Raw genomic sequence first — 13,047 nt, 5'->3', positions numbered from 1 at the left:
GAACTTTAGAGACATTCCCTCTCGTCGTCTTCTCCAGGATATTGTGGGCCCAGAAATTTTATGTATCATAAATTGTAGATTAACAAATGGTATTGTCCCATCTTGTTGAAAACATTATAACATCCTCTTCTTGAAAAAACCTAGACTGTAGATTTTTGCAACCATCACCTGATTTCAAAGATGCCTTCATCTAAAATTTTCTGTTTATTGTCAGCTGATTTTTAAGTAAGAATTCTATTTTGGATCAGTTTTAGTCTAATTGTTTGTTTTGTTTGTTTTCTTTTGTTTGTTTTAAGGTCTAAATTTGGTTTTTAGGTCTAAATACAGTACAGAGTCTGCTCTTTTAGAAGTGAATAATGATTCATTGTTTGCTGTTAAATCAGGAAAGTGTGCTTTTCTTGTTCTCTTTGATTTTTATGGCAGCATTTGATACAATTGAACATGAACATGAGTGTTTGAATCAGTGGGTGGAGATTCGGGGAAATGCCCTCGAGTGGTTTTTTCTTCGTATTTAAAGGACTGCAGTTCTGTTGTCCAATTAGTAAATTATTTCTCAGATTCTGCAGCGTGTGTTTGTGGGGATCTTCAGGGGTCAGTTCTGGGGCACTTTTTTTTTTTTTTTTTTTTTTGCACCACAACATGCAACTGTATCTTCCATTGAAGGCAGATGATGGCGCTGCATTAAATGCTTTGTTGAACTGCTTATGTAAAATTAAACAATGGATGGCACAGAATTTTTTACAGCCTGGTGAGTCTAAAACAGAAGGCCTAGTGTTTGGCTCCATTATGTCACCCATGTATTTAACTGATAATCTAGGGCCTCTGGTCTCTAATGGCAAAAAAATCTGGGAGTGATCTTTGATTCAGAGCTGAAGTGTATTAAGCAAATTCAGTGGTGAAGGCTAGATTCTTTCATTTAAGGTGTATTGCAAAAATAAAATCTTTTTTTTTTAAATGTATTTTTTTTTTTTTTTTTTTTTTTTGGCCTTTTAATGATTTGAAGCAGGTTAGACAGGCTTTTATATTTTTAAGGTTGGATTACAGTAATTCTCATTTGGAGGTTCCTCTTGTTCTGTTTAATCATCTTTAACTTCTACACAATGCAGCAGCCAGGCTTTTGACTGAGCCTGTGAAGCAGCTCAATGTTTCACCAGTGCTAACCTCGTTGCGTTGGCTCCCAGTTAACTTTACAGTCACTTACGAATATATTTCTGATCTTCAGGTTTATCAGATGACTAGGCCACTGAGGTCATCCCAAACATTGCTTTACCGGGCCTTCTCTGTTGCTGCTGCCCGCCTTTGGAATAACCTGCGTTTAGATATTAGATGCTGTACTGCATTATTATTATTTTTTTTAAATCATGTGTGAAGCACATTTACTTGCCCAGGTGTGTGGTTGAGCTAGTAGTCGACTGCACCTTGTTTTACTGATGTTTGGTGTTTTAAATTGTATTTTTCTTGTATATTTTGGGATTTTAGATATATATGCTGTTGAAATGTTATTTTCACGAGTTCTCCTGCCCATCCAGTCCTGAACAAACTTGGCTTGCTGTCTTTAATGGAGGCTCAGCTTGAGCGCCGAGTTCAACCCCCCATTGTGATATTACCTAGGGAGAATAACAGAAATAGGGGAGGTGGTGGGATGGCGGAATAACTGAGGCTGGGACGGTGCAATGAGAGCTGCTTATATAGGCTCGTAATGATGACTGACAGGACTGAATGATCAGGCTCCTCCCGAACCTACGTTGGAACTTCATTTATTGGAAAGCACTTTGCCCAACTCTAGTTGTTTTTAAATGTGCTATACAAATAAACTAAACTAACTTTATATCATGACAGGTGGAAGTGTGACAGGTGTGTGTCTTTGTGCAGTTATGATTACAAAATCTTTCTCCACTTATTATTCATGAACCAAAATTCATTGACCAAAAAACAGAAAACACAAAATAAAGATGATACTTGGTACTTTCGACAGTTGTGTAGACGACGCGATATCGTTATTGTGATTTTGTTTGATCACGATGATCATGTAGTGAAAATCTGATTTGGTGGCAGTGCAAATCTGGATTAGTTTAGTGGTTTTTGATTTGTGTTTTATTATGTAAGTGTTTGAGTTGTGAAACATTGAGCTGTGATGCTGATGATGCAGATGATGTTCGAGCCCAGTTCACAGCTTGATGAATGTCAAAGCAGTCATCTTCATCTTCAGCTCTGCTTCAGCGTAGACGAACATCAGAGCGGGAAGCTTTTTCCGTTGCAGCGTAATCCCGTGTTTGGATGTTGGCGGTGTTTATTTGGGTTCGGCTGTGTTTCACCCCTGCGGTGAAGCGTCTGAGAGAGACGGATCACAGGCTGTGATGTGTGTGGATTATCACCTCCGCCGGCGGGAGATGGTTTAGGCGTCTGGAGGCCCAGCGTCCGTGTCCTTGAGCCTCTCACCTCCTCGGTCTGAACCGCCACAGTCTATCGACAGACGCTCGTTTGATTTGTGCGTGTGAGAATGACGCAGACGTGGATCAATGCGGTGTCTGGACGCAGCACGCACCAGCGGTCACTCTAACTGACATTCATCAGGAGAGGAGAAAGAGCAGCAGAAAAAAGAAAAAGATAGTGGCAGACGGAGAGAGTAATGGGAAGAAAATGAAACTCGCTCACTCAATCTAAACTAGACCGTCTGGTAATGATTTTATCTGTTAGTCCAGTGCTTCTCAACTGGTTTTGCTTTTTGTTATAAAATAAAATGTATTGCAAAAAAAAAAAAAAAAGTCAACTTACTGAGATTTTGAATTGGCTTGAATTAGCAGAACTACACAAGACTTGTTTTCAAGCAAATAGTCTTTAGTATTGGTATGTTTTGTCTAAAATAAATGTATTTATTAATTATTACCTCTGTAAACTCTAAATTTGAAAATAAATGTATCTCAGGTCTGTTCTGAGGCTCACAGTCAGCGAGGAAAAATACTGCTAACTACAAATAGTGCCATGTTAAACATATCGCATATTATTTTTGCCATAGTTATACATTTCTATACTTAATTTTGAAGACATTTCAGTTTTAAACTATAAATAAATAAATGCAAACAAAGCACATTTGACCCATCTCATTATTATTTTTAGTTTTTAGCCTAACAACTCGGTGCGAGGCTGGAGGACCAGCATCCCATCAGCCCCTGCTCCTCTGTTACAGGAAATAGGATTCTGAAATACACTCTCTCTCAGCTCTGAGCAGATTATTTGATGAAAGAGCAAGAGGCTGAGGATTTGAGAAAGGGTTTCTCTGCAAGGCCTGTAATATATGTAATGCGGCATCAGCAGATAGCTGGAGCTCACATCTCCATTGCTAAGGAGATATTATCCAGTAACACTGCACCCGCCTTCATCACGGGCTTCCCGCCTGGGATGAGATGGGTGGCGAGTAATTGCGCTGAATATCCGCCGAGGGAAGGCGATCAGTACAAAGGCATTCCCCGCTCAGCTGAAAGTTTTAATACGCTCCAACTGCTTCCTCTGCGCTCTCCCGTAGTGCAGTCGGAGACTCCGAGGTGTTTTACATTACTCAAGTCTAACCTCACGTCGACTTTAGACATTCTTTAGAGCAGAACGTCCCTTGGATTATATTATTCATCACTGGAGACCCCCAGGGTTCTGTTCTAGGCCCGCTCAAGTGGGAATACAGGCTCCACACACACTACCTAGAGAAACGTTTCAAAACGCTTTTTCACTGCTTTTCCTCTGGGGATAGTCGTAGCAAAACGGTTGGCTTGTTCATATTTGTCTTTTGAATGGATATGTCCAGTCCAATAGGAAATTGAATAGCGATTGTGGTTTTGTGGAGGGGCGCTTTCAGAATCTCTGGCCGTGGATCGTGTGCTTTCAGAGAGCCCTCATACGCTGTATGGTGTTAGCAGAGCTGTAGCTGTGAGCGTGTTCCTGTCGTGTGGGGGTCAGAGGTGAACGCGCTGAACGCCTCCGGCTGCTCCCACAATAGCCGCAGGAGCCGGAGCTGTGGGATACGATCTCAGAGGTGAGGTGGTGATTGAATGAGACTCAATGAGTCATGGAGGGCGTCTGTGGGTGGAGGTTCAGCTACATGATCCACTCTGTGAAGCACAATAATGGCGTTTTCCATTCACACGCAGACGCGCTCGGCAGAGGAAGACGCCATCTGGAAATCACACCTGTGACCTGATTCACACTGAGGCACACAGATGTCACTAAAAGGGCCACCATACCTGCCACTCCTCTCTGAATAAGCAGTGGCGCTAACTTACCACCCACGCTCATGGTTAGCGCTCAGATCACCCTGTGACATCCTTAGTCGAGGCTTCATGCGAGAAGTGCAGTCCCCCAGTATGGAGTTACACTGTTTCTTTCAATGTTCCAGCGTCAGTACTGATGTGCAGCTAATTTCAGCTCTTCCATGTTTACTGTTTGTCTGGTGTATATTCCATATATGATATTTGCTTACACTTTATTAACAATGTATTTATTTATTTAATAGGGACATGTTCATTAACCAACAGTAAAATACTGTAAATAAGCCAGAGGTAGCCCCAGTGGCTAATTTTCATCTGTTGCCCAACATGTACGCTTACTTTAGGGTTTGGTTTAGGGTTAGTTGCATGTAATTGTGCATAATTTACTACATACAGTCTTCTCTAGTTTCAGGGGGCAGGTTATTGGCTAGAAGGGAACAAGACCTAATCGAGGCAGTGTGACGGCGTACCCCTGCCTTCCCACCTCGCATTGAAATGTTGAGATCTTTATGACATGACTGATCAACACAAGTGTTAAGAGAAAGACAGTCTCCTCCAAGCTCACCCATATCGAGAGAGGAACCCTTTAATCCATGTAAACTAGGCCTGAGGATAAAAGACAATACCATGAAAGAGCAGATGTGGTGGAGAGGAGGCAGAAATGTTGGGCAAACTAGACAAGTGTTGAGATCCTCATGAAATAAAGTTTGATAATGGCAAGGTGAGCTGGCTGGCCTCTCAGATAGACTTTAATGACCCAAAGATGCTGAAGATGGCGGCGCAGGAACATCGCTTTGGATTTGTCTCATCTGGCCGAAAGATTGCCACCTTCACTTCCTAAAACCTCAAAGAGCACATCTGCATTTCAAGCTGCCGGCTGTTACCACCAAGACAGGCAGAAGTATTGAAATCATGAAATGACCGTTCAGATCGAGGCTCTATATTTAATCGCAGGGGTACAGAAATGAACATCATATTGGGTCAGCTGTCAGGCCTGTGCTGATGGGAGACATCGGCCCATTACTGTGTCCATTATAGATGAACCTTTAATGTGCCAACACATTAGAGAGGACACGACTTCCAATTACATCCATTTTACCCTTTGAGTCCCTGATGTGTAAGTCGCACTTAAATCTCTGGCCGTTTTAGAGCGTAACTGCCCTCTATCAGCGTCCTGTCAGAGCGATGTTGATGGATGACATCTGGACTGCGCCACACACATTCACACGGTCGTTTCCATCCGAGCGTTCTTGTGCTCCAGCGATTGTGATGATTTAGCATTTTTTAATGCAGAAAGTCATAAGCTTCCATCGGTTGCTCTGTTGTTGTCACAGTAGTAGGGAATGGTCGTTCTCTTTTGAGTTGCGATTAGAGCAGGTGACGACGTTGAATATGATTCGAGTTCATTTCTGTTGAGCCACCTGTGATTGTCGCTGAGCACAGGTGCTTCTCTAGGCTTTCAGCAGGGGAATAAAGACGCATGAAAGTAGAGAATAAAGCTATTGAATCCTTGTGTTTGCACGAACACAGACCCAGAGACGAGCTTTAACATGCAAAACGCAGTATGAAACGTCTGAGTCACTGACACAACGGTCACTCGTACAGTCAGCGATCTTTCACTCCTTCTACTGTTTCGCTCCATCTGCCTGCTATTTATCTCCCGTTCTCTTTCTTTCACAGGAGCTGAAGGCGTCCCATCAGAACGGCGTCTGTGCCTCGGTGGCTTCCTCTGCGCTCGCGGGACGGTCGTGGAGGTTCGATGGCGATGGACTCAAGCTGCTGACGTTGGGACTCGCTCTGGCTGCTGTGATCGTGGCTCTTGTGATTGACAAGCTCCACTGACACCGTACATTCATCTCGAAGTGTCAGACGAGGCCTTATAGAGTGAGCAGCGACTCGAGGACTCAAACCAGTGCTCAAAAATAACGTCTTGTGTTTTAAGGTCAAATAAAGGCAAATGAGGCTGGATGGTTAGGGGTATTTCATTTTAATGGCTAATTAAAGACTCTTTAAATTTTAACGTTTGTTTTAAAGGCTGAAACCTCTTTTTTTCCCAAGTGACGCCATCCATTGTGACGTTGTAGAAAAGCTTTCTTTCTTTTTTTTTGTCAAGTACTTTTTGTTTTGTTTGTAGAAATCGAAGCCTCTTTGCCTATGAACAAGGACAGCTTGAAAGCGTCTTTGGCTTTCTGTTCATTTTCAATCCCAGCAGTCATTCATTCTCAGGCCAGGTGTCTCGCTGTTGGCTTTGGGCTAAGAGCAACAGACTCTTCCCGTCTTTGTTCCCAGCATAAAGCACGTCTAATAAATGAGACTCCACACTCTCAGCTCCGTCTCCTGGGTTGTATTTCTGGAATGTTTTCTCGGGGTTTTTGGCATGAGGAGGTCAGACGCTTTATTTTGCACTCTTGTGAAGCTACAGTGTGTTTCTGACCTCAGTCAGAATACTGTGCGCGGCACGGTGTGTGTTATCATCTGTGTTCTTATGTGTCAGATTAATTGAAAATCTAATACTGTTGTTGACAGGATGAAGTGTATATAGAAGCCATGTATACATTGCGCTCAGATATTACGGGAATACAGTGCAGTGACTGTAAACAATGTGCCAAACTCTTATAAGCAATCCTGCATACTGTTGCGTTCATTCATTTTTCCAGTTCTAATGCCTGCATGTCTTTATGGTCCAGTGTACAATGTATAGATGCATGATGTTGGCATTTCCTCACCACAGGAATAGTTTTGTTTAATGTTGTTCTTCAAACATTTCTTCAACAGTGGCTTTGTCAAAACATCTCAAATGAGCTCTGCTCTCTTCAGCGGTCAGGACCTTCGGGCTCCACGCGGGTTCCCGGCCCAGCGTCGCTTCTGAAATCCCCGCGCTGCCGTCTCGGTCACGGCTGTGGCTTCAGCTGAGCGATCTGTGCGGGCGTTTTGGAGTCAGCTCTGTCTACATGAGCGTGTGCGGTGACAGGACATGCGAAACCTTAAGCAAGCGGAGATCCCTGGGCGCATTTTCAGTTTGGCCGAAGCCTTAGCGGAGCTGACGCCAGTCCGCTGGGATGTAGTCAACGCTCCTGGTGTGCGCTTGGCACGGGGAGAACCACACTCTCCCAACATCCCTGGAGGATCCTCTGCCTCCTCAGAGAACGTTAACAGCGCAGATGAGAAGAGACCGCAGTGACCTCCACGCCGTGGAAATGCCAGCGTGTCTCTCTCTGAGCGTGGAGACGAAGATCAAATGGAGAGCGCGGTTTTCCTCAGGGACTCTGGATTGTTTCGAGATGCTAGAAATGAGATGATCTCCCACTTGTTCTTGTTTCTTGTAATTAAGTCGATAAGGAATGAAAATTCACTCCATTGTCTGTCTTAATATATATTCTTCGCTGGGTACACACTCTACAATACTGAACATGATTTGACCATCTGAGGCCAATTTTGCAAATCCTAAACGATTTGTAGTCTTCTATGGCGAGTTTGATCTGTTCGCACAGACGATTATTGACCACTGCAATCAAATTTTACATGAAATTCTGCCAGTGTCTGAAGTTTTGGTCGCACTTTGTTTTAAGGTCCAGCTCTCGCTATTAACAAACCATTAACTATGGCTTTTGCCTCAATGAACTTCTAATTTACTCCTTTTTAATAGTAAGGTAATGAAGTTTAGGTATTGGGTAGGTTTAGGGATGTAGAATATGGTCATGCAAAACAGGTGCTTTATAGACATGCTAATAAGTACTTAGTGAATAGTGAGAATTGTTCCCTAAGTTAAGTTTTGAGCTTGGTTTCTTCTATGACAAACGTCAAATCAGAAGCTGTTGGGAGCACTGAACTCAGTTTTTTTTGTTTTTTTTTTCTGTCGCCATCACCGAATGTGTAATGGATTGAAGAAACTACAGTCATGTCTTCTTACAAATGTTTGTTTTAATGAGTGTTGACTGATATATGGTCTGACTTTAATTCAACCGGATTAAAAATAATCACCTAGAGCTGCTTTGACTGCTGAATGTTTCTTTAAAGTCATTGTAAAAAGGCCTTTGCAACCCATTTCACTTCACAAAACTGCATATTCCTTAAAAAATATGATACAAAAATGTCTGGCAAATGCCTGAAGGTAAATATTCATCATGTGATGTATTTGACTAAAACAGGCAATTGAAAGATTTTAGAAAATCACTGCATTCCTACAAGGGCAGCCTATAACAAATGCACACTGTTCATTTCAAGGAGTTTCTCTGGCTCCGTGTGTATGCGGCGACTCCTGCGTCCGCCGGGGCTTCTGGGAGGGCCTCCAGTCTTTCATTGTGTCGTTTAATTGGCAGCCTTACAGATGAACTCATTTCTTAAAGACGAGTGGGGCGAGGGCTCCGATTGGCAGCTCGATGCCGGCGTGCGTGTGAATATCAAAACAGCATTTGTCCGCGGTAAACACGGTCGAAAGGGAATCGTTGAGCTCCGACAGGACGGAGAGGGCGACTCCGGCTATAGAAGACGCACATGCATATGCATAAAGCATTAGTCTGGAGCCACTGCTCTCGCTCTGACCCATAATTCAGTGCAGGAGTGCTGCCAGCTCACTGTTTATTGAAGGTGTTGAAAGTTCAGTGCTTCAAATAGCTTTGTGAGGAGAGCTGCTGTCGGTTCAGCCTGAGGGAACTTCTGCTCATAAACACACGTGTGTTTTATGTATGATCTTTTTTCCTTTGTGCTCATTGAAGTCTATTATATGGATTCACTCAACGGGCAGCAGTGAGCACGCTCTCTCGTTCACCTGGTATTGCACACTGTGGAGAAACGGTGTCCAATTTACTGCAGCTCTGCACATTTGATATCAGGATTGTTTATGTTTGGCAGGGCAACATTTCTCATTTTTATTTAGTTTAATTTGTACTAATGTATATAATATAATATATACAGCTCTTTAGTCACTTGAGGTATTAAATGAAACAAGGTTTTAAGGAACAGTGCAAATCAATTTCATTGCACATTAATCCACAATATTTCAACACCGTTCATGATGAGCCGGAATGACACGCTATTTTGAGTCAGTGCAGCACAGCGCTTTGCTGATGAGACGTTATTCTGTTGTAACAGGGAAGTGAGAATTTGGTGGGTTTGGGTGCACTCTTGACTTTCATGCAAATAAGGTCTGAATATTTCATTTCTACCCTCAATCACGTCTCTGTTGTCAACATAATGCTCTCTGTCAGCGTCAGTAAACCCAAATGAACCGCTATGAGACAGAAACGTCGTTTGTCAGAATGAAAGCAACCATTTTCACCAAAGACACCCAAACCATGAGATCTGTTTGAAAGCCGCAGTGCGATCGGCACGTTTCGTACGCCTCGCGCTAAATCCCGTTAAAGAGTCTGACCGTTTCCAGACCGTACTGCTCGCTGTTCCCCGAAGCGCCGCTGCTTCCGTCACGACGTTTGTTTAGTCAAACCCAGGGAAATGAGTTGGCAGGGGTTTTCGTGAACTTATGGACTGAATGTGGTGCTTTTTATCTTCTGTTTCAGCTGGGTGGCCCTTGTGTCTTGGATTGGAGCGTCTCGCCGCTTTATCTAATCCACGCACGCTTCTGCTGTCGCAATGCAAGCTGGGAGTTCAGGAGCCATTGTGACGGCGAGCGCTTCTGTTGAGTCTCTTGGTCTCTTGCCAGCGTCGCTTGTGTTGAGGCTTATGCCTTTGACTTTGAGCGATTGAGGGTATTTGAATACGTTGGGGAGGGACCTAAATAAATATTTAGTCTGTCAACACGGTTGTTCATAACCGCTCTGAGTGACGCACACCTGAACATCAGAGCAACAACAGCTTGTCTCAGCACTTAAAGCTACTTTAAGCGTCTTTTCATCTTAATCTCACTGATAACTGTGTTGTTGCAATGAAAGAGAAAGAGGTCTTACAGTGCAGAATGATGATGTAAAAACATCTTCAAAGACTGATCAGAGGCGCAGAATCAACTGGAAACCCTTCATTTCTATAGTACTTCCTACATTAGACATGTTTTAAAGGGGCTTTACATATTAAGCAGAACGTAAGGGTAATGTCAGTGATGCAAACTTCATGAAATATGAGACACATCTCAATTCTCTGGAAGACAAGCAGATCTAAAAACAACATTGGTATCTGCTTCTTGTGACCTCCGTTGATAACTGTCAGTCATATCTTCAGTGATGTTTCGATGCGGTGTGTCAGGAAAGCTTTAATCTGGACGGAAGCACGTTCTGCCGTTAAGCGCTTTCACCTGTCAATAGCGCTGAACCGCTTCACGCGCTCATCCAGGCCATTTGCCACTGAAACCTCAAGCTCGGTTAATTTGTCCGGTCTCTCGTCATTTCGTGTGCGCTGACCTGTGAACGGACGTCGCGGCGATGTCATTTAATCAAGCTGCCGCCCGCAGCGTCTCCAGCGTTTATTATGGAGCGCATCTATCCGTCCATGTTTGCACAATGAATGATGACAGTGGAAATTGTCCCCATCACTTGGACTTCCTCTGAGCGCCGGGACCTTTGACACAAGCGCTTCAAACCAAAGCAATTACGCTCCTGCTCGCCAGTCTCGCCGCGGACAGAAGGAAATAATCACGTGTGAGTACAGGGAGATGGAACGGTCCTAAAATTTACTGCTGTTGTGTAAAGTATAAGAAACTGTATGTGACAAAAATAACTAATATTAAAGGTGCAGACGGCATTGAAAGGGCCCTCACACCCAGGCTCACCGCCGGCCGGTGGCTTTAGGAAAACGGCAAACGATGGGCCATATGCATTTAAAGTTGTAAATATAGGAGGAATATGTCAAAGTCATTTATATGTGCCAAACTTCCTGCTGCCAACAGGTGGCGCTATGATTATAACTGAATATTGATGTGTAGATGCCTTGGATGGCTAGGACTCTTATAAAACATGAAGTTTGTTGCAGACTGGATATTGCATATTTAAGTTTATGTAACACAAGTCATTTCCTGTTGCCAGCAGGTGGCGCTATGATTATAACTGAATATTGGCCTTCAGATGTGTTCAGGCCAGGACTCTTATTGAAGTGAAGATGTGAAGTTTGGGGCACATCGGACATTGTACGGCTGGAACAATTGGTTATAGCAACTTTCTTTTTCATGGCGAAACATCAAAGTTTGTCAGGCCGCCACAGACTCGTCCTTCAACAAAAACTCAAGATCTTTGCAATTTAACGTCACAAAGGGCTTTAGATTACACTGACCAAATATGGGGTTGATCCAAATTAATGTCTAGTAGGAGTTCGTTTAAATACCACGCCTGGAAATGACACAAAACTTGCCAAGAAAATGTAAGATAACAGACTTCCTGTTGGGTTTCAGACTTCATACTGGGGGACATTTTTGTAGATATTGGTGTGTTACATGTGTCTACCGAATTTCGTACATGTAAGTAAAGCATAGCTTGAGAGGCACTTGATATTTTGTAGTTGGCGCTATTGAGCCTTTTAGTCACCCTCACTTCTGAAACCCATATCAGATGCAGATTTGAGCATGTTTGGACCCTCAATAATGTGATTCATTTTAGAGAAGAAGAAGAATCTGAGCAATTCCAATAGGGTCCTCGCACCATCAGTGCTCGAGCAACTGGGGGTCCAAGGCCCAATAGAAGGCCTCAGCAAAGGGGCCTGAAGATGACTTACAATAAGCTTATTAGCTAAAACTACTAAAAAATTAAGACATTTCTTTTATTCATCTGCTTTTTTTTTTTTTCAGGATTCCCACAACTTTGAAAAACCTACATATATGAAGAAGCCTTACTTTAATTTTTTCTAGTTTACCAAGCTCTAAAATGTTTTATTGGGTAGAAATGTACAAGTAATTTCTACTGATATATTTAAAGCCATGGTGTCTTCAAATATTGTTGAGGACAAAGGGGGCCTTGAAGTCATAAAGGTGGAGAATCACTTTAGATAATATCAACTTTATTCAGCTGCCTCACATCAGAGCAGACCTCCAGTAAAAATATCACTGCGACTGATGTTACTGGATAATGCCTTTACATGGTACTGGGTTATTTCATCTGTCAGGAATAATGTTTGTTAAGCAAATACCTAAGCGAGACAACATTATAGTTATAGTTAGTTTTTTTTTTTTTTTTTTTTTTTTACCTTTACAATACTCCACATTTTTCAGTTGAATTATACAGACTTTCTTTGGCTAGTGTTAGAGCGGACCTCACAGACGTGATCAGATCTTTGGTAATGTGGGAGCTTCTAGCTGCATCATGTTCACTTTAAATCAGCAGCCTAGAGATGAACTAGACATTAGTTTTAATTAAACGCTCTAGACTGAAGAAGAATAAATTCTGAACAGCCTTTTTTCAGAAAGTGAATATTCTAGGACCACAGGAGCAATCTATAGTGAACTTTGATAGCTATGATGCATTTTAAGGGTGTGGATGGAGATCCAGCAGGAATACAATGAACTGGATTTATACACATATTATCCCACTTGTGTACCTTAAACTCAGCATGCTCTTTCTGTTCTCAAATGATTCACTCACCATGAGCTCATCTGGTTGCACAGGTGAGCCGGTCTAGAAGAGACGGGAGAAGCGAGTGCAGCCGAAAGCGGAGCCATTGTGGTTATCCGCTGTGAAAGTGAGCCGTCTAATTACGGCTGACGTACGGCCCCGCGGCACTCAGCCCTACATCCACATCTGCCCTAATGACCGACAACTTCCACTAATTGAAGATAAGTTACACTATTTGGAGTGGCGTAATGATGTTACTGAGCCATAATGGGACACAAAATGAAATGAATGTGGATAGTGAGTGA

General features: G+C 42.8%; 1 protein-coding gene across 1 annotated transcript in view; it reads left to right on the top strand.

Annotated features, from left to right (window-relative positions):
* cdkal1 (CDK5 regulatory subunit associated protein 1-like 1) overlaps window positions 1–6,583 on the top strand; it is a 239,802-nt gene extending 233,219 nt beyond the window's left edge. The window contains exon 15 of the mRNA XM_051131261.1: window positions 5,937–6,583. Coding sequence (XP_050987218.1) covers window positions 5,937–6,098 — 162 coding nt within the window. The 3' untranslated portion in view covers window positions 6,099–6,583. The remainder of the gene's footprint in view (window positions 1–5,936) is intronic.
* Window positions 6,584–13,047: the final 6,464 nt, after the last annotated feature.

Source organism: Labeo rohita, chromosome 16 (genome assembly GCF_022985175.1).
Source record: "Labeo rohita strain BAU-BD-2019 chromosome 16, IGBB_LRoh.1.0, whole genome shotgun sequence".
Taxonomy (NCBI): Eukaryota; Metazoa; Chordata; class Actinopteri; order Cypriniformes; family Cyprinidae; genus Labeo; species Labeo rohita.
Note: the sequence above shows the minus strand (reverse complement) of the source record. Positions and strands in the feature narration are given on the sequence as shown.